We start from the raw sequence: 20,132 nt of genomic DNA, 5'->3' as shown, positions 1-20,132 counted from the left end.
AACGTGAGTACAAGGGGGGAATTTCACTATAAGGTTCTAATTAAATGTTGATTTTTTTTTTTTTAAAACTAGAAATCATTGCTCAGTGAACATAAAGGGATTGTTGTTCCTGTTTATAGTCTACACTGGATAACATACTTGAGAAAGTTAAAACATAGGGAAATATTTATACTTTATACTCATGTGTCATGTAACTGACACATGTTTGTTACACTGCCTATATATGTAGCAAAGAGATTTTCTGGAAAATCTGAAGAACACTGGTGATCCTACCCATGGTCCTACTGAAGGTAAGATTAACACTCTTATATGCTGCAGATTCCACTGTATTCTGTGTCTTTATTACATGAAAAAAACAAACCAAGCATTGCCTGCCTTCCAAAGAAAAGTTGGCAGAAAATCGACGCAGGTTACGTCTGTCTGTCTTATTCATTCCTTCAGGATACGTGTTACTCCTCTTATAGGCCAAAACGTGTGCAACTTTCTCCTCAAAAGATGTCCCTGGGTATTGTTCACGGAAGAAAACATTTCACACTGTTAACATTTACATAATTGCAAACACGACGTATCTACTTGTCTAACAATCAGACTTGATTTTGCAGGTGAGGTGTGACATGTAAATTGCAGACACATAAGCAAGGTAAGGCAAACTCAACAATGCAGCATTCATAGACCAAGAGTGACATAAGTAAATCTGAGTTAAGTTTGAAGTATTTGTGGCTTGCTCAAATGCAGCCAGATTTTGTAATGAGATCAAATTTCATTTGAAATAATTAGATCACATCTATAAGATTTTAACTACCTAAGATCATAGTGTGACGTGGTGGGAATAAGGGGGTGTGAGTTTTGTGGGGGCTGCTCCAGCTGCCTGCACAGATGCTATTGCTGCCCCTTCGTAACCTGAGACTCAGGAGGGGGATGAGACCAGGTGACTCTTGGTCTGGGATGTGAGACAAAGGCCGGAGGAGGACCAACGGGCAGGGCAGGGGCCAGGTAGCTGGAAGTGAGTCAGTCTGGCTTGGCGTGCAGGGGGAGGGCCAGAGCCCTGGCTCCGGGCTCCCCTCCCCCTAAGATGGACTTGGCTGAAAGTCCCGGATTTCTGTGCTAACAAGTTCTGTCCTACGCTGTGTTCCCATCAACCAATAAACCTTCTGTTTTACCGGCTGGCTGAGAGTCATGTCTGACTCTGGTGTTAGGGTGCTGGGCCCTCTGGCTTCCCCAGGAGCCCCGTCCAGGCAGACTTGCTGTGGGAATGTTGTGGAAGGAGATGCTGAATGCTTGGAGGTCAGACCCAGGAAGGTCAAAGTTGTGTAAGCCTCTTGCCCTGGAGACACTATGGTCAGAGAGAGGAGGCTCCCCCAGAGTCCTGACTGGCTTTGTATGGAGTAGTTCCAGAGCATCGCCCGGTGACTCCGTGACACAGTCACTCAGGACAGGAAAAGTAACAGCAGCAAAATGTGAATTTCAAAGAAAGCACAAGCAGGGGCATTTGACGATATTGTATAACATATTCAGAAACCAACCAAGTATGGAAAGGAAACTCTCCTTACCTGCCATACCGATGTTTATTACAGTGAATGTTTTGCCCAGAACAGCTTTTTTGGGGGGAAAAAGTTTTCTGTAATTCTGAAGAATCTGAAATAAAGAAACCCAAATAACATCCACATTTCAGTATCAGGATGACCACAGGCATAAACAAACATTTTAAAAGCACAAAGTGACTTGAGAGTGTTTGTGAAGGCCCTCAGCCAGGAGACCCGAAATCGTGGGGTGGTAACACTTCTACAGAAGGGTGCAAAGTGCTGAAGGAGAAGTGGTCATGGCAGGATAGTTATCTCAGTGGAGAATGAGACGTGGAGATACTTGAGCTGTTTACCACAAGTAAGCAAGGTCAGTAGGTGCACTCTTGCATGAGTTCACCAGCCCTGTGTTATCTCCTAGTAAAACTAACCTTATGTCCATGATGCGTATAGCACAAAAAAATCAGAAGTGATACGACGAGCTGCCTAAAGCTGATTACAACAGCTGCTAGAAACAGCTGATAAAACACAACTTTTGGGAGCAGAGACGACCCAGTCCACATGTCTGTGGGCTTGGCTACACCAGTTGCAGCGCTGGTGGTGGCTTTACAGCGCTGCAACTTACTCACCGTCCACACTTGCAAGGCATGTACAGCGCTGTATCTCCCAGGCTACAGTGCTGGCTTTACTCCTGCTCTGCCTGGGGAATAACGACTGCAGCGTTGGTGATGCAGAGCTGCTCCGCCAGTGTGGCCACCAAAAGCGCTGTTGTTGGCCTCTGAGGTATTCGGAGGTATCCCAGAATGCCTGCTCAGCCACTCTGCTCATCAGTTCTAACTCTACTGCCCTGGCCTCAGATGACCGGCCCTTTAATGCCCCGGGAATTTTAAAAATCCCCTTCCTGTTTGCTCAGCCAAGTGTGGAGTGCAATCAATGAATCTTTTCAGGTGACCACGCCTCCACACACCAAACAAGCCCCAGCATGGAGCAATGGCGAGTTGCTGGACCTCATCAGTGTTTGGGGGGAGAAGCTGTGCAGTCCCAGCTGCGTTCCAGCCATAGGAATTACGATACCTATGGGCAGATATCAAGGGCCATGCTGGAAAGGGGCCATGACCGGGACGCGGTGCAGGGTTAAAGTGAAGGAGCTGCAGAGTGCCTATTGCAAAGCCTGTGAGGGAAACCGCTGCTCCGGCGCTGCCCCCACGACCTCCTGTTTTTACAAGGAGCTAGACGCGATACTTGGGGGTGACCCCACTGCCAATCCGATGACCACGATGGACACTTCAGAGCGGGGGGCAGAGAGGGAAAGGAGGCGAAGGAAGGGGGGTGGAGGAAAACGAGAGTGAGGGTAGTGGGGTGGGGGGAGACACCCCGGAGTCCCTGGAAGCATGCAGCCAAGAGCTCTTCTCAAGCCAGGAGGAAGGCAGCCAGTCGCTGCAGCCGGTACTTGGTGGAGGTCAAGCAGAGGAGCGGGTTCCTGGTAAGCAGCTTTTATTTTCAGTTTGAAAATGGTTCGGGAGAGGAGGGAGGGTTACGGCTGCATGCATGCATGACTAGGTGTGAAATAGCCCATTGATGTGGTCTATCACGTCGCGGTAATCGGCCTCGGTAATCTCTTCAAACGTTTCAGCCAGAGCATGGGCAATGCGCTTGTGCAAGTTTATAGGGAGAGCCACTGTGGTCCTTGCTGCAGTGCTGGCAGCTGTCAGTGTGGCCACACTGCAGCGCTTTCCCTACACAGCTGTACGAAGACAGCTGTAACTCCCAGCGCTGCACACCTGCAAGTGTAGCCATACCCTGAGTTTTCAGGACTTTTTAGAAAACGTTCTACAGAACTTCAGGCCCATTGTATGTAAAATGAAATGAAAGTCTGAGTACTTCTTTATTAGCCCCTTTCCACTGCAGAGTAAGTCACACAGTGTATTAGTAAAGAAACACTGAATGCCCACAAAACACTGAAAACAGTGTAAGCCACTGGAAATAGCATTTGAAGTACTTACAAGTCTCCTTTTGAAAACAAGCGGCTTGGCAGAAAACCTACCACAGTGCTTTACAGAGACCCCACCTTTTGTCACTGTTACACAGATTGAGCAACAAGATTTCAGCACAAAAATCACCCTCCTGTCCCATGGCACACGCACGTCAGCGCATTGCTCTGCGATCTTATTGTAAAGACGTTCTCTGGAGCCCTCTCCCTCACTGCTAAAAGGTAAGTGCCTTGTCCTCATTGCATTGTTACTTCAGAATGGCTCAAACCCCCTTGTTACTGCAAGGGGGCAAAAAAAATCAAACTTTTTTTAACAGTGAGGGAAAGGGCAATATCTATGTAATGTGGGTATAATATCTACTGTACTCACCTGGCTTCTTCAGTTGTTAACAGCACCAGCTCCTCCTCCTCTTCAAAATACCTCCCTGTGGCCACCAAGTGCAGCTCTCACACAGACACCTACTTGCTTCTGCAGGGAAAGAGAGCCATTAATGGGGCATGGCTCTGTTAAGGTGACTTATTTAGAACATTTCCTCCCTTGAGACCTGATTGGCTCAACTATCAGGTGAATAAACGAGGAATGACCTGCCCACAACAGAAACCATCTCTGCAAATAAAATTTAAAAAAAGAGAGGGGGGGCCTGGCTAGTAACTACCTCCCCCCTACAGTTCTGGATGTTTCTGGGGTATTGATTGCCCTGCATTCCGCCCATGTGCAGACACACAACATCACAGAGTTATGAGTTGAAAACATCCCCTCTGGGGCTATGGCCTCATCTACTCAGAAACATTGCTGGGGTAATTTAAGGAAGTTGTAAGAGACAAACCGTCTGCAGCCCACTGCCTTGTTGTGCTAGGGCTGGAGAGGTGTTAACAGGCCATTTAACATGGAATGGGCCCTAACAATACCTGTTAACTACTCAGAATAAAGAAATCTGCTCCACTGGTATGTAGCTGAGAGACTTCTGCTACATACCAGCAATCTAGTGTTGCAAGTTTCCACAGTGCAATCTAGAATCTCTTTTCCACTGTCAGCCCAGGGCTCATTTTGGCAAGTTTGGCACAGATCCAGGAACCTGTGCATCCAAAAGTCTGCAGCTGCTGCTCATCATCCCAAACCTGCATTATGCTGCCACCCCCATCAAATTGCACCAACTGGAGCTTGTTTCTCGGTTCCAGAACTGCTATTCAGCCATCCGCAGCCACTCTGCGAGTGCCACCTACAATTTGAATTGGTTGTCACTATATCCCACAGCGATCTGTTCTGCAGAGCAGCAGCATCTCCTCCCCCTCGTAGCTTTGCAAATACGGCAGGATTTTGCACCCTGAGCTTGCAAATGTCACACCAGCAGTGCAGAGCAGTGGAGACTCCAAGCTTCTGTCAGAGATAGCAAACAGCGAGGGGGGGCCACGCAGGTTACTGGGATTTAGGTGCAAAAATTATGTGTAATTTTACATATGGGATACACAGGAGTCCAGTCAGCATGCACACAAGTGACATATTGTGGTGATTCTATGCCGACATAACTTGAGTTAAAATAAGTTTGTGGTGTGGATCTAGCCTAAGGTGTATGAAATGTTTGGGAGAGTTAAAAGGGAAAGTATGAGGCTAGGCCGAGATTCATTCAGGGGTTTAGGCTCCTGCATTTGTGGAACTGGGCCTGCTCCACACAGAACAGACCCCCAGCTCCCTGCTCCCCTCACCCCCCACAGACCCCTTCATGTCCCCAGCTCCCCGCCAGCACAGACCTCTCCAAGCCCCCAGCTCCCCGCCATCACAGACCTCTCCAAGCCCCCAGCTCCCTGCCTGCTCCCGCACAGACTCCTCCATGTTCCCAGCTCCCTGCCCTGCGGCCCCGGTGCGTGTCCCCCGCAAAACCCATCGCTGCCACCCACCGCAGAGACCCCTCGATACCCCCAGCTTCCTGTCCCCACCGGCAGAGACCTCTCCATACCGCCAGTTCCCTGCCCCCCTACAGACCCCTTTGTAGCTCCCAGCTCGCTGCCCCCTGCATGTCCTCAGCGCCCTGCCCCCAGCACAGACCGCTGCCTCCTCCCATCTCCCACCCAGCACAGACCCCTCCATGTCCCCCTCCCTTCCCCCCTTCGCGCAGACCCCTCCATGTTCCCAGCTCCCTGCCCCGCTCCACCGCTCCCTGCCCCCCCTACCAGAGACCCCTTCGTAGCCCCCAGCTCCCTGCCCCCCACCAGACCCCTGCATGTCCTCAGCTGCCTGCCCCCACCCAGCACAGACCCCTCCATGCCCCCCACTCTTCCCCCCTTCGCGCAGACCTCTCCATGCCCCCAATTCCCCCAGCACAGACCCATCTATGTCCACACCTCCCTGCCTCCGAGACTCCTCCATGTCCCCAGCTCCCCCAGCAGAGATCCCGGCTCCCTGCCCGCTCTCGCACAGACCCCTCCATGTCCCCCGCTGCCTACCCCGCCCCACCGCTCCCCCGCAAAACCCCTCCTTGCCCCCTAGCTCCCTGCCCTGGGCTGCTGCAGCTCAGCTCCCTCCTGCGCCCTGGGCTCGGGCTGAGGCTGCTCTGCCCCCAGCCCCGGACACAGAGCGGGGGACAGCCTGGGGCTGAGCCCCTTCCCCCGGCCAGTTACCTAGAGGCTCGGCGGAAGGAACAGCTGGATCTAGGCGCGCCACGTGCTGGGTCCTGGAGGATCTCAGCGCCCAGCTCCGCCTGGGTGTGAGACACACGTTCCCGGGGGAGGGGGCGGGGTCCTACCCCGGCTACGAGGCACCAGGGGGCGTTGGGTGGGGCTGGGACCGCAGGTGAGTCGGGGGAGGGAGGCAGCTACTGCTCCACCTACACCACAGCTGAACGCCCAGGACTGGTGCCGCTGTGAGATGTGGGGGTCCCTGTAAATCCCCAGCCGCTGGAGTCACGTGAGTCCGGGAGACAGCTTGCACTGAAAAAATATCAACTCTTTAGGAGAAACTAGAAACTTACAGGGTGCTGCTGCTGCAGCATGGAGCGCCAGGCTTACCACCCCCACCCCCTTAGCTGCTTGTGTTAGGAAGGGGGCTGAGGAGCAACTCTCTATGTCGGGAGGGTTGGGGGACCCTTTCCCATTTGTGTGGGTGGGGGTTCCCGGGAGACGTTTGAAAATCAGGAAACAGAGCCCCTCACCCTGCAACCCCTCCCCTGACTACCACTTACATTTAAAAAAACCCACCTGTGATCCTTCTGTAAACATGGTTGTTTATGGTGGGAAGGGCCATGCTTTATTGGGTACTGCCCTGGGATAGGAAGAGCTTTCCTGAGCTGGGCTGGGTGTGGAGGCCATGTCTACATCTAAAATTTTGCAGCGCTGGTTGTTACAGCTGTATTAGTACAGCTGTATAGGGCCAGCGCTGCAGAGTGGCCACACTTACAGCAACCAGCGCTGCAAGTGGTGTTAGATGTGGCCACACTGCAGCGCTGTTGGGCGGCTTCAAGGGGGGTTCGGGGAACGCGAGAGCAAACCGGGAAAGGAGACCAGCTTCGCCGCGGTTTGCTCTCGCGTTCCCCGAACCCCCCTGCAAACCGCAGGGAAGGAGACCTGCTTGTTCGGGGAACGCGAGAGCAAACCGGGGAAGGAGACCAGCTTCGCCGCGGTTTGCTCTCGCGTTCCCCGAACCCCCCTGCAAACCGCAGGGAAGGAGACCAGCTTGCTCGGGGTTCCGGGAACGGGAGAGCAAACCGGGAAAGGAGACCAGCGTCGCCGCGGTTTGCTCTCGCGTTCCCCGAACCCCCCTGCAAACCGCAGGGAAGGAGACCTGCTTGCTCGGGGAACGGGAGAGCAAACCGCGGCGAAGCTGGTCTCCTTTCCCGGTTTGCTCTCGCTCCCGAACCCCCCTGCAAACCGCAGGGAAGGAGACCTGCTTGCTCGGGGTTCCGGGAACGCGAGAGCAAGCTGGGGAAGGAGACCAGCTTGATTACCAGAGGCTTCCTCCTTCCACGGAGCTCAAGAAAAGCGCTGGTAAGTGTTTACATTGGATTACCAGCGCTGGATCACCAGCGCTGGATCCTCTACACCCGAGACAAAACGGGAGTACAGCCAGCGCTGCAAACAGGGAGTTGCAGCGCTGGTGATGCCCTGCAGATGTGTACACCTCCTAAGTTGCAGCGCTGTAACTCCCTCACCAGCGCTGCAACTTTCTGATGTAGACAAGCCCTCATGAGAGGGGATAATGTGTGTGTGGGGAGGAAACTGAATTCCCAGCTGCCTCTCCCCACATAGGGACCCCACTCACCCACCTTCTGTAGCCTGAACAGTCCAGGTACCAGGGCCATGGGTTCAGGCTCGGGCTGAGGCTGCTCTGCCCCCAGCCCCGTGCGGGCGCAACTGGGTCCAGCCCCGGACACAGAACAGGGGGCAGCACGTGGGACTGTTTATCCACCCTGCCCTACTCCCCTCTCCCCCCCATTAAGAATTGTCATGATTGTGAGATGTTTTGTTCCAATGCATGCTTTGGATTTTACAAGGGTTTCATACCTGTTATCACTGAGATACATAAATGTGTGTGTTATATGGATTTAAGTATTTTAGATTCTCCAGAGTTTCAGGAAACTGATTTTTTCACAGACACCTTGACTAGGAAAGGAACTCCCTGTTCTAAATATCCTTATGGCAGATAAAGCAGGTAACAAGAGTGTTTATATATATATATATATACACTGTTGTTTTCCACAGTGTCTATGAATACCCCTGCTTGTGCTTTTTTTAAAATTCTCATTCTTGTGCTGTTCTGTTTCCTGTCCAGAGTGGCTATGATTTTACTGTGTTAAAATATTACAGGTGAGGTCATTATTTCCCATGAAATGTGATTGCCATGGATCTAATGCTGCCAGACTCCATAAGCTGGAAATACTTTGAATTTATGTACACAGCTCAAATGTATTTACGGAGCCCTTATGATTGGCCCCTGACTGATGTGGCATTGAGGGCACCGAGTTCGGCTTTCCCTGCTTATATGTCTGCTATTTTCATGTCATGCCTACACCATAAACACAGATTATTATATACATTGATATTTGATGGTTGCAATTTTCTGAATGTTAACAGCCTGTAGTGTTCTGTTCTGTGATCAATACTCAGTGAAATCTTTCGAGGAAAAAATCGCACAGGTCTGGGCCTATAAAAGGACTAACGCGTATCCAGAAGGAATGAATAAAGCAGGCAGACTCAACCTGCGTCGATATGCTGCCAAATTTTCCTTGGAAGGTAAGCAATTGTTTTTCTTCAATGGAAATTTTCAACATATACATGATGTTCCTGATCTCCCAACACAGGGTTCACCTGACATGTTAAATTTACCCTCACTGGGACCAGGATTAGGATCACTAGTTTTCTTCACATTTCCAAGAAAATCTCCTTTGCCTACTGCAAGAGGATCTCTTCAATCCCACTTGTGTATCAGTATACAAATCCCGCAGCAATCCTTGTTCTGGTTCAACACCCTGTGCAATTTGACTCCAAGCCTTCTGTGGCTCTGTGCACCTCTCGGAAGCAGTGCCATGACCCCGCTCCAGCTCCCTGGCTTTCAGGCAGCCAGATGGCTCTGTGCGCTGTGCTTTCCCTTCCACAGTCACTGACTCCAAAGTTCCCATTAGCCATGAACCATGACCAATGGGAGCTGCAGTGGAGGCTCCTGTGGATGGGGCAGTGCACAGAGCTCTCTGGATGCACCTCTGAGTAGGAGCTGGAGGGGGGCATGCTGCTGCTTCCAGGAGGCACCTGAGGGAAGCACCACCCAGAGCCTGCACCTCTCACCCCCTCCCATGACCAACCCCCAGCCCCAGCCCTGATCCTCCTCCCGTCCTCCAAACTCCTTGCCTCCAGCCCAGTGCACCCTCCTGCACACCAAGCCCCTCATCTCCAGCCCCCCTGAGTCCGACCCCCCCAGACGTCTCACCCTCTGCCCCAGAGACCCCTCCTGCACCCTGAACCCCTCATTTTTGGCACCACTCTGGAACCCACCTCCTAGCTCAGAGCTCACACTCCCTCCTGCACACCGACCCCCGAGCCAGCCCAGTGAAAAGAGTGAGTGAGGGTGGGGGAGTGCGAGCCACAGAGGGAGGGGGGATGTAGTGAGAAGGAGGAGGGGCCTTGGCAAAGGGGCCCAGCAGGGGTGAGGCCGCGGCGTCAGAGCAAGGACAGAGGGGGCAAGTGTGTTTTGGTTTTCCAGCATATCTAGCGCCTTTACAAGCAAGGGGAGAGCAATCTCTCCCTCCCTCTCTCTCACTTCCCGCTTCCCCCTCCCCCTTTTCTCCTCCTTCCTGGGCCTATCTGTGAGCCCTGGGGAAGGGCTTTGACTTTCTGCCCTGCCCCACCCACCCACAAGCTAGGCATAGGGTTGCCTCCTCAGCTCCAGTCTGCTCTGCCTGATTGGAGGGGCTGTGAACAGATTAGGACTCTGGGTGTCTTATCCAGCACTCTGTTGCACCTACATATGTCGGCACTATAATGGTGTATTTCTCAGGTACATGACATAAGAGTGTGAAATAGAAATATTAGCAAAAAAGCCTAATTTTTATCTTTATTTCTCAAGTACGTTATCCAGTGTATCCTACAAACCACAGCCCATAAATGTTCATTGAGCAATGACTTGCGGTTTAAAATGTTTATTTAACATCTGTTGTAGGCATATATTGAAATTACACCCACCACCCAATATCAAAGGCAGGATGACCCACACTGTATTCAGATCTCTTGCATATGCATACGCCTTATATTGAATCTATGACTTATGAAATATCTGATCATTGCTTAAGTGCAGCAGGTGATGTCATCATCCCATCCCCTTCTTCTCTGGTTTGCAGAGGGGACGCTTCTCCATTCTGCCAAAGGAAGAAAGGTGATTGTTCTGCACACAATGAAACAAGCCCTACAACTCTTTGAACAGTATAATGACAGTCCCCAGGGTGGACATCAAGGAATAGTCAAAACAACAGTGGCCCTGAGCACAAGATACTATTGGCCTGGGATGACAAAAAACATCGCCGACTGACCTGTGCGCAAGGGAACCAAATGGAGTCACAAAGAAAACATTTTGTATGTTTCCAAAAACTTGATCAAATGGAGAGCTGGTGTTTCTGTTTTGGAATTCTGGAATTTAAAAGGAAAGGAAGTGGAGATATTCCAGCATAGATGCAGAGTTCTCCAAGTAACTTGAAAAGTAAAGTGTACCAAGAGCCACAGTGACTACTGCGCAACTCTCCCAGCAACATTAAAGGCTGGTTTAACTAGTTGTAGTGTGTGTGGGAATAGGGTTGTATTATCCCTCTAAGTTATTTGTGAGTCCTTTAATGGTGCTCATTGTGATCTATGTTTTAGAAGCCACCTGAAATCAGTCTGAGCACAATGTGTACTAAGCTAGTCAGGACCGGCTCTAGCATTTTTGCCACCCCAAGCACGGCGGCACGCTGTGGGGGGCACTCTGCAGCTCGCCGGTCCCGCGGCTCTGGTGGATCTCCTGCAGGCGTGCCTGCGGATGCTCCACTGGAGCCGCGGGACCAGCGGACTGTCTGCAGGCATGCCTGCGGCAGGTCCACCAGAGCCGCCTGCCGCCCTCACAGCAACCGGCAGAACCCCCCCGTGGCGTGCCGCCCCAAGCACACGCTTGGCGTGCTGGGGCCTGGAGCCGGCCCTGAAGCTTGGTCTTGCATGTTTGTACCTGTGCCTGTTTAGTTTCTTCATATAATTTTTGTTGTGCACCAAGCAAAAGATGTGACACTAATAACATTTTTTTATATATTTATACAACAGTGCAATAAGTTCTGATAAATGTAGCAATTTTTCTTGTTCTTAATTTGTCTAAGAACCAAGCAGGGTTAGTCCTATAGATTTCTTACACTGTAACTGTCCATATGATTTCTGTGAAAACATTACCTTTGGATCTCTAACAAGCTGGTTGCCTATTGCATTTGGTTGATTTTTTTTTTCATGCATGTGCTATGGCTACTGTCCAACAGATAGAAAATAGAAACAGGGGTATGATATTTGGCAGAGTGTAGCCCAGACATGGACTGTCAGCTCTGGGAAGGGCATATTGCTCACTACAGTGGCACTTGGGCTGCTGGGAGCCGTATTTTATCACTTACAGCCACTCTCCTCCCAGGCCCAGATTTGAATAATTATTAAATAATGTATTAATTTACTAATAGACACTTATGAACCTCAATCTCATTTCTTAGAGTAGAGTGTTTGAAGAGGCGTCTCTCACCCGGTTTGTGCAGCGGAGCCCGGCAGGGTCCGCGCCCCAGCCCGCGAGAGCCCGACCGACCCCCCTGCTCGCTGCTGGGGGCGGGCGGGACCTTCCCGGGGCAGCGCTGCGGGGGCTGCCAGGTTCTGCCCCCTTCCCGCCGAGCAGGCACCGGCCGGGGCTGGGGGCAGGTCCTGTCGGGCAGCTCCTCTGGCCTGTGCTGCTCGGGAGACCAGGTTAGGTGCCAGGCTGGGGCTGCTGCATACACTGGCAACGGGAGGCGCTGGGGGAGGCTGAACTGAGCCCCTGGGTTCCGCGGGGGAGAGAGGTTCCTTCTGTCATTGCCCCATCGGCCAGGGTGTTGGGGATTCACCCGGAGCCCCCCGGAGCAAAGCCTGGGCTGCTGCTGCTGGAGCTACAGCTCTCTGGCTGGGGCTCCCGGGGGCTGTGTAGGGGACAACTAAAACCTGCAGCTGGGCTGTGCCAGCTGACACCGGCTCATAGGCTATTTAACTGCGGTGCAGACATTTGTACTCTGCGCTGGAGCCTGGCTCTAGGTCTCTACTCTGCATAGCTCAGGCACTTCTCTCTGTCACCAACAGAAATTGGCCCAGTGAGAGAGATTCCCTCCACCGCCTCCTCTCTCTAATATCCTGGGACCAACACGGCTACAACAGTGTAACCCTAATTCCTGCCCAACACGGAGGGCAAGCCCAGGGAGGGAGCAACTGGGGAGTGAACTCACCCTGTGTTCATCCCACAGTGCAGCTCCAGCAGCTCGTGTATTTAGTACGGCTGAGTCCAGTTCTCCACTCTCACCCCGCAGCAGTGGCTCCAGAAGGGTCTTGAGGAGCTGGGCCTGGTGCCCTGTTCTGGGCATTACATTGTGGCATGTGAGGTTGCAGTGCTGCCCAGATTTGGTCTGCCCAGCGCTCCAGAATGGTGGCAGAGGGTCAGGTGTGCAGGCTAAATGTAAGGGGCTGGGATCTGGAGCTCCAGGTTGCTGACATTCACTGAAGTTTGGCCGGCCTGCCCCTTCATGACAGAGGGTCAGGAGGACTCAGGGATGCAACCCTTTGCGCCAGGATACAACACCACAGGAGGAGACCAGGTCCAGCTGCTGGAGCCACCATGGTGGGGTGAGTCACAGACAGAAAAAAAGTCACAGGAAAACACTGTCTGTTACTTTTTTCACACAGTGACAAGCCTGCACCCATAATAATGGTTTGAACTTTCAAGCCTCCCTGGGCCCTCCCAGTTGCGTGGACCACTGTACATCCGCATCACCTGCAACAGCTATTCCTCTACCAGTGTGTAAACTTTGCCATGCTGAGTTGGGTTGTTTGTCCTTTCCGATGTCGGTGACGTTTGAGGATGTGGCCATGTATTTCTCCCCAGCGGAGTGGGCACTGCTAGGTGAGGAGCAAAGGCAACTTTACAGACACGTCATGTGGGAAAATTACCAGACTCTGGTCTCGTCAGGTGAGGAGCTGTGTCTGTGAGATCAGGGCCCCAGTCCACTGAGAGAGTTACTGAGAGAGAGCATTGGTCTGAGTGGTTGGGCGGAGAGATGTCTATGGGGTTCTGTGGAGGGGCGCATGGGTGTGGATGGACAGAGGTGTGTTTAATGGAGCAGAGCAGCCAGTTCATAGGGAGACAAGGTGAGTGTGAGAGAGAGAAGCTTTTGAGCCGCGCAGAGCTCTTCTTCAGGTCTGAGAAAGGACAGAAGTTGGTCCAGTAAAAGATATTACCTCACCCGTCTGGCATCTCCAGTATCCTTGGACTGACACGGCTACAACTACACTGCATATCTTCAAGGGGACGCACTTCCACCCATGGTCACTAGGGCTCCACAGTTTAAGGCAAGAGAATTCTGGCTCTTATAGTACCCCAGACAGAGCACATGAGCAGAAAAGCGCTGTGCGTTCTGCAGGCTACAGGATGAAAGTCCAGCCAACACCACAGTTAAGGTGAAAGACAGACTGGGTTCATCTATGCTGGAATAAACGACCCATGGCACGGCCATGGCTGGCCTGAAACAGTTGACTCAGGATGTGGGGCTCAGGCTGCAGGGCTGAAAATTGCAGTGCATCTGTTCAGGCTTGGGCTGCAGTCTCTGCTCAAGGACTCTCCCCCAATCCACTCCGCAATTTTACAGTCCCACAGCCCAAGTCTCAAACCCAAGTCATCTGACCCAGGCCAGCTACAGCTGTTTAATTCCTATGTAAACATGTCCATCAGAGGGAGAGGGGTGCTGGACCGTAGTAGAGTAACTCTCCTAGGCTAAGGAGAAATATTCAGCATTTGCCACATCTGTTCCCCGCCCCGCCCCCCTATCTCTTCAGACACCGCAGTCCTCTCCAGCTCCCCTTTCCATGGGTGCCAGGTTGTTTGCAACTCAGTATCCTGCCACTGTCATGTGCAGGCAGTATTGACCATAAACTACAGTTCAAGTTTCCATGGAAAACAAATGCAAATATGTAGATCAGCTCTTTGCCTAATTGCCACATTGCATATGGAGCTGAGCAAAGTGCAGCAATTCTGTGGCTAGAAGTGCTTAGCTCAAATCTAATGGGCAGTGATGCTTTTCTTTAAGCAGGAATCCAAACCCCCAAGCCAGTGGTGATCTCTAGCATAGAGCGCGGGGAAGAGCTGTGTGTCCAGGGTCCCACAGAAGAGGAACATGGGGACATCCTGAGAGGCATCCGCCCAGGTGAGGAAGGAGTTAAAATGACATGCAGGGTTCAAACCAGTAGTTCGAAGGCAACTGAAATCCTGATACATTGTGGGCAAAGTGACAATACATCCCAGAATGTTAGTCTTTTAGTCTCATGTTGTTAGGCTTTTGTGCAGCAGTGTCACATTGTCGGCTCTCATTCAATTCATGATCCACCAGAACCAGCACATTCTTTTCTGCCACACTGCTGCCAAGCCAGTTATTTTCTATTGTGCATTTTAGTTTTCCTTCCTAAGCGAACTAGTTTGTACTTGTGTTTCTTGAATTTCATCTTGCTGATTTCAGACCAATTCTCCACTTTGTCAAAATAATTTTGAATTCTAATCCTGTCTACCAAAGTGTTTGTTACCCCTCCCTGGCTGTCAGCATCATTGGCCAAGGAGCACTTGGGAATCTCCCTTCTCAGTTCAGGCCCAACATCGTTCCATCGTTTTTTGGGCTCTCATAGACTCATAGGTCAGAAGGGACCAATCTGATCATCTAGTCTGACCTCCTGCACAAGGCAGGCCACAGAACCCCACCCTACCCATCCAGTAGACGTTAATCAGGGATTTTCTTATTACTCCCCAGGATGGTCTGATCAGCCAGTTAGAAGCCTACCTGGCAAACGTGTACCAGCTTTGGGCTGTTCTGGGCGGTGCTTTTTGCTGCTGCTTTGATCACAGGCTTACAGCAATGTTGCAAACTATGGCAGTTTTGGCCAGTTAAGCCAGACTCTTATTTAATATAAAGCAGAGGGAGAAGAATAGGAAAGAGAAGAAATAAGCTGGGGAAGGAAATTAACTCACGGTGCTTGGAGGGGGAAGGGGACAACGTCTCACTTACCAAGTGATTTTGGGGAGTTAGCCAGAACTGGTAACGGTGGCTGTATTCTCCGGCTCCCTCTCTCTGGTCCAGTCTGGTTAGGACCTTTCTTAGGAAAAGGATGAAGAAGATCTGGGGTCCCAAGAGAAGTTCAGGGTGGCAACATGATGGTATCACTCGCTGCACCAGTTTTCCACACTCACCTGCTGTTGCTGCTACTTTCCAGGGTTGCATTCAGTTCCCCTCCTATATTTCCTCCCCAAAGTGTTTTCTTTTGAAACCCCCCAAAAGGAAGCAAGGGGCAAAATAGCCCAGCCCCTCATTGAGTTTTCCTCCAGTTAGGCCTAAATTCTGACATTCATTTTAGTTCATTAATTTCCAGTTCCACACTTGTCTTGTTTTCCAGCCAGAATTTTAACACTGCCCTTGATTTATATTAGTAGCCCTTTTTGGTTTGGACTAATTCTGTGGTCTTGTTTTATATTCTGCACCTTTTCCCATTGACATTTATTGTTGTAGGATATTGTAACACTTATAAACTTTCTCACAGTGTTTACAATTAAACGGCCAGTTAGGGTAAATTTGTGAGCCCAATTATTACAACAGCAAATTACTCCGTTGGCTCAGGATCTCTCCCTCCCTTTGTGTATTTAGTATATAAGCTCTTCAACATCAGAACGATGTCTCTGTGCAGCGCCTGGTGCTGTGCAACTGCAAACTCAGTTGTGCCACCACAATAGACAGTGAAAATCAAGCCCCCATTTTAAGCATCATTTATGATGTTGGGGAAAGCGCTTCTCTCAGTGATAGTCATTCGGTCTATGTGCTGTCAACCAAAGACCTTTTGTCTTGGTGCAGATTTTCCAGATGCAGAAGAGACTTGGGACTGGCCAGCAATTGAGAGCTCCTTGGGTTTCTTCCTCACACAAAGCTCTTCCCCTGGAGCAGGCAGGGAACCAGCTCTGTCCTTTCACCACTGGGAGCTGGAGAGCTCATTTCACGAATAGTCCATCAGCTGGAAACTCTCCCCTCACAGAGCATTACAATAGTGATTGAAGCCCAAACATGAGATGTGCTACAGCTCCTCACCCTGACATTCCTCTAGAAACTCCATCTCTCCCCGTATGTAGATTCCCCCAGTCTCTCCCTCTCCCCCATTTTCCATAGAACATGGAGCCATTCAGATCCCATCACAGTGTGAGTTTTCCATGTGTGTCTCGGGAGAGGGGTGTCACTGCTGGTGTGTGGTGATGCTGTTGTCCCCAGTGACATGGGCCTCAGAGTAGGGAGAGAATCGTGGGGGCTGGTTCTCATGTTCATTGACTTGGGGGGCTATTATCAGGGCCTATAGAACACTGACCTTCTCCTCCTTCCCCAGCACTGGGGCCCCTGGGAGTTCGGACTCTTGCACTCAAGTGTCAAGGGTCAGCCCTGCTCTGAGGGGAGGGGCGTAGGACTGACTCAGGCTCATCCCCCTGCTGGGAGTATCAGTGATCTTCCTTTGTCAGCAGCACAGAAAATTAACATCTGGATTCTCTTCCCCACCACATAGGGGCGAGGAACCTGAGCAGAGCTGAGAGACAGACTCCTGAGGAAGAGCCTGCCAACTGGGAGTCACCCAGGCCTTTCCCAGGAACAAACCATTCCAAGAAATCTGAGCAGGGAAGGCACCACAAGAGGCAGGGCAGGCCACAAAGGCAGAGGAAGAATCTGACCAGGAAGGAGCCAGCAACCCCAAAAAGCCATGAGAGGAGATCCAGGCCACATCTAAAACCTGCTGCAGAAGGACAATCTGAGCCCAGAAAGACCATATATACCTGCCGTGTGTGCGGGGAAGAATTCAAGGTGCAGAGAGACCTGATAGACCACCACTGGACGGTTCATAAGAGACATAAATTGTATCACTGTAGCAAGTGTGGGGAGAGCTTCAGGAGAAAGAAGGCATTCAAAGCACATGGGAAAATCCACAGAAAGGAGAGAGCACGTCCCTGTTCTGAATGTGGGAAAATATTCAACCGGGCATCTCATCTCATTGCCCGCCAGAGAATCCACACCAGAGAGAGACCCTATTGCTGTGCTGAGTGTGGAAAAAGATTCTTCCAAATATCAGCTCTTAACATCCACAAGAGAATCCACTCAGGAGAGAGACCCTTTGCCTGCACTGAGTGTGGGAAGTGCTTTATGTATTCGTCCACCCTTAACAGACACCAGAGAATTCACTCAGAAAAGCAGCTCCATCGCTGTAACCAGTGTGGGAAAGGCTTCAAATTTACATCAAGTCTTACTAGACACCTGAGAATCCACAGTGGAGAGAGACCCTTCCTGTGCCACGAGTGTGGGAAAAGATTCAACCTGCAAGAACATCTCATTAGACACCGGACAATACACACTGGGGAGCGGCCTCATCGCTGCGCTGAGTGCGGGAAAAGTTTCAGTCTCCTTCAAAGTCTCCGGAGACATCAGAGAATCCAGAGTGAGGGGACCCGTCAACACTGCGCCGAGTGCGGGAAAACATTCAGTTGTCTAGAAAATCTCACTAGACACCAGAGACTCCACACGGGGGAGAAACTCCATCACTGCGCTGACTGTGGGAAAGGCTTTGTCCGTCTGCATCATCTCACTCGCCACCAGAGGATCCACACTGGGGAGAGACCCTATTGCTGCACTGACTGTGGGAAAAGATTCACCCAGTTGTCAGGCCTCACCGCCCACCTGAGAATCCACACGGGAGAGCGACCCTATCCCTGCACTCAGTGTGGGAAGCGCTTTGCTCACTCTTTGTCTCTTGCGAAACACCAGAGAACCCATGGGGCAGGGACTTCTGACCCTTGAGTTTGATGAGGAGAAACCTCTGCCTGCTTTCACCTCACCCTTCTCCCCACAGCCAGTGCACAGGAGGGAGACTCTGCACCTGCTCTAAAATGCTCCCACCTCCCCATTAACCAGGTACTAGCCTAGAATTTTATTAGAATGGATATTTCAGTTTTCTCAGAGGTGGTTCTGGACTTACCTGAAACCCAGGAAAGAAGTGTTCCTAAGCTTGTGTGTGGTAACCTGCAGATTGCCAGTGAGGAAAGCTGCTGAGGGAAAGAGAGGGCCTCCAACCCTTTAACCATGGTATGTAGCAGATTGCCTGAAAGGGGGTTATGTGAAAATCCTCTTAATGTTCCAGGGATGATTCTGGGTGAACGTGAAACTCGGAAGGAGTTTGCTGTGGTTCCACAGAGCAATGCTTCTGTAGAGCAGAAAAAAGCTAGGTTGTTGCTTAGAGAAGATCCTAGGGAGAAGAAGCCTCATGGTAGTTTTTCCAAAGTTTGCTGCAACTGATGGGTGTAAAAGTGATTTGGGTGAGTTAACTCAGGTTGAATCATTATATAGAGAAAGCAACATTTGTTTGGGAGACTGGTTTCAATTCCTAACTGCCAAAGTCTTTCTGAGGTGTCTACATCCATTGACCTTGCTTTAGAAAGACCCAGTGTGGATAGCCTAGAGGAGGTTTCAGATTGGGGTGGGGGAATTGTTAGAGAAATTGAACGGCCCTGTAGCCAAGTGGCTGGGCTGGGCTTGACCAGCATGTTCTCCAGGCTGATTGAGTAAACAGTCTGGGCCTCGGGGTCTGAGGAAAGAGTGGGCTACTGGTGTTTCAGAGCAGAACAGACTTGTGACTGAACTTATAAGGATGCAGGGGAGAGCAGGCAAACTCATCTCTAGACACTTGGGATTGTTTAGTATCTCTTTAAAACAGAGTCCAGTCTCTAAGCTGTTGCTGGTGGTGGATCCACAAGCAGGCATGCAGGAGAGTGTTTGTGTAGATGCTTGTAGCACAGAGGGGCTGCAGTTGGTGAACACACCTAGCCAGCAAAAGGATTGACTGAGACCAGAAGCATGGTATGACCAAGATACTTATAAACACTGACTTGTAACAAATTTGGTGCTACTGTTAAGGTTTAGCCTTCTGATGTATTTTATTTTGACATCAACTCTGGTCAGAAGGTACAATGTGTATGACTTTGATAAAAAGCCTGTAAACAAACTGGGGATAATACCTAAAAACACACTATGCTAGAGAGCTGTATAATAATGAAATGTTACAACTGATACCTGTAATCAATTGTAAAACTTGGCACAGCAGAGGATCTTTACAAATCTAGTCTGCTGTATAGAAGGGGAAACTGAGGCACACTACCACATTGCTGTCATGGCTAAATGCCAAGGTAATTACACCCTTGAGAGCATTAATGTCTATACTAAAGTAACATCAGATGAGAAGACTTTCAGAAAATAAAGGTAGCTGTATATTAAGAGCCTGATTTAGTCAGGCATGATTTTGATAAACTATTTCCGTTGTACGCTAATTCTTGTGATGTAAACCAGAAGTGTAATAATATAGGACCAAGAATGGAAAGTTCTTGTGCTGCATTTAGCAGTATCTAGGAACACCTCTTTCTGCATCAATTTTGCGAGGGGTGTGTGTGACACTGCATGGTATTTAGGGGACACTTTAGGACATCATGAATATTAATATTGTAGAATGGCAATGAATTTTGCCAGATATGTCATGTAAGATATCTGCAAAAATGTTGTCATTTGCCAGAGATGATGATTGTATCATCTTTGTATTATGAGTTATAGGTATGTAGGTATGTCTGTATTTTCAAACTTGTGTTATACTTCTGAGCGACACCCCCAGACAGTTTGGCATCAGCACTGCCTCGCCTGCTTGATGGCCCATTAAGGACCATCAGCTGTACAACTGATCTATTGAGAGAACGCACATACACCTTATGACTCAGCAAAGCATGCGGGGACATGCCTATGAATGGAACTGGGCTTTCAAACCATGTGCTGGGCAGCTTGTGTTTGGAACAAAGGAAGCAG

General features: G+C 50.4%; 1 protein-coding gene across 1 annotated transcript; it reads left to right on the top strand.

The window, feature by feature from the left end:
• The first annotated feature begins 16,424 nt into the window (after positions 1-16,424).
• Positions 16,425-20,132, top strand: LOC115651301 (zinc finger protein 501-like). The gene is made up of 2 exons (XM_030562236.1): positions 16,425-16,449; positions 16,807-20,132. The coding sequence occupies exons 1-2, from the start codon at positions 16,425-16,427 to the stop codon at positions 18,084-18,086; spliced, it is 1,305 nt and encodes a 434-aa protein (XP_030418096.1). The 3' UTR covers positions 18,087-20,132.

This window comes from Gopherus evgoodei, chromosome 4 (genome assembly GCF_007399415.2).
Source record: "Gopherus evgoodei ecotype Sinaloan lineage chromosome 4, rGopEvg1_v1.p, whole genome shotgun sequence".
Classification (NCBI taxonomy): Eukaryota; Metazoa; Chordata; order Testudines; family Testudinidae; genus Gopherus; species Gopherus evgoodei.
Note: the sequence above shows the minus strand (reverse complement) of the source record. Positions and strands in the feature narration are given on the sequence as shown.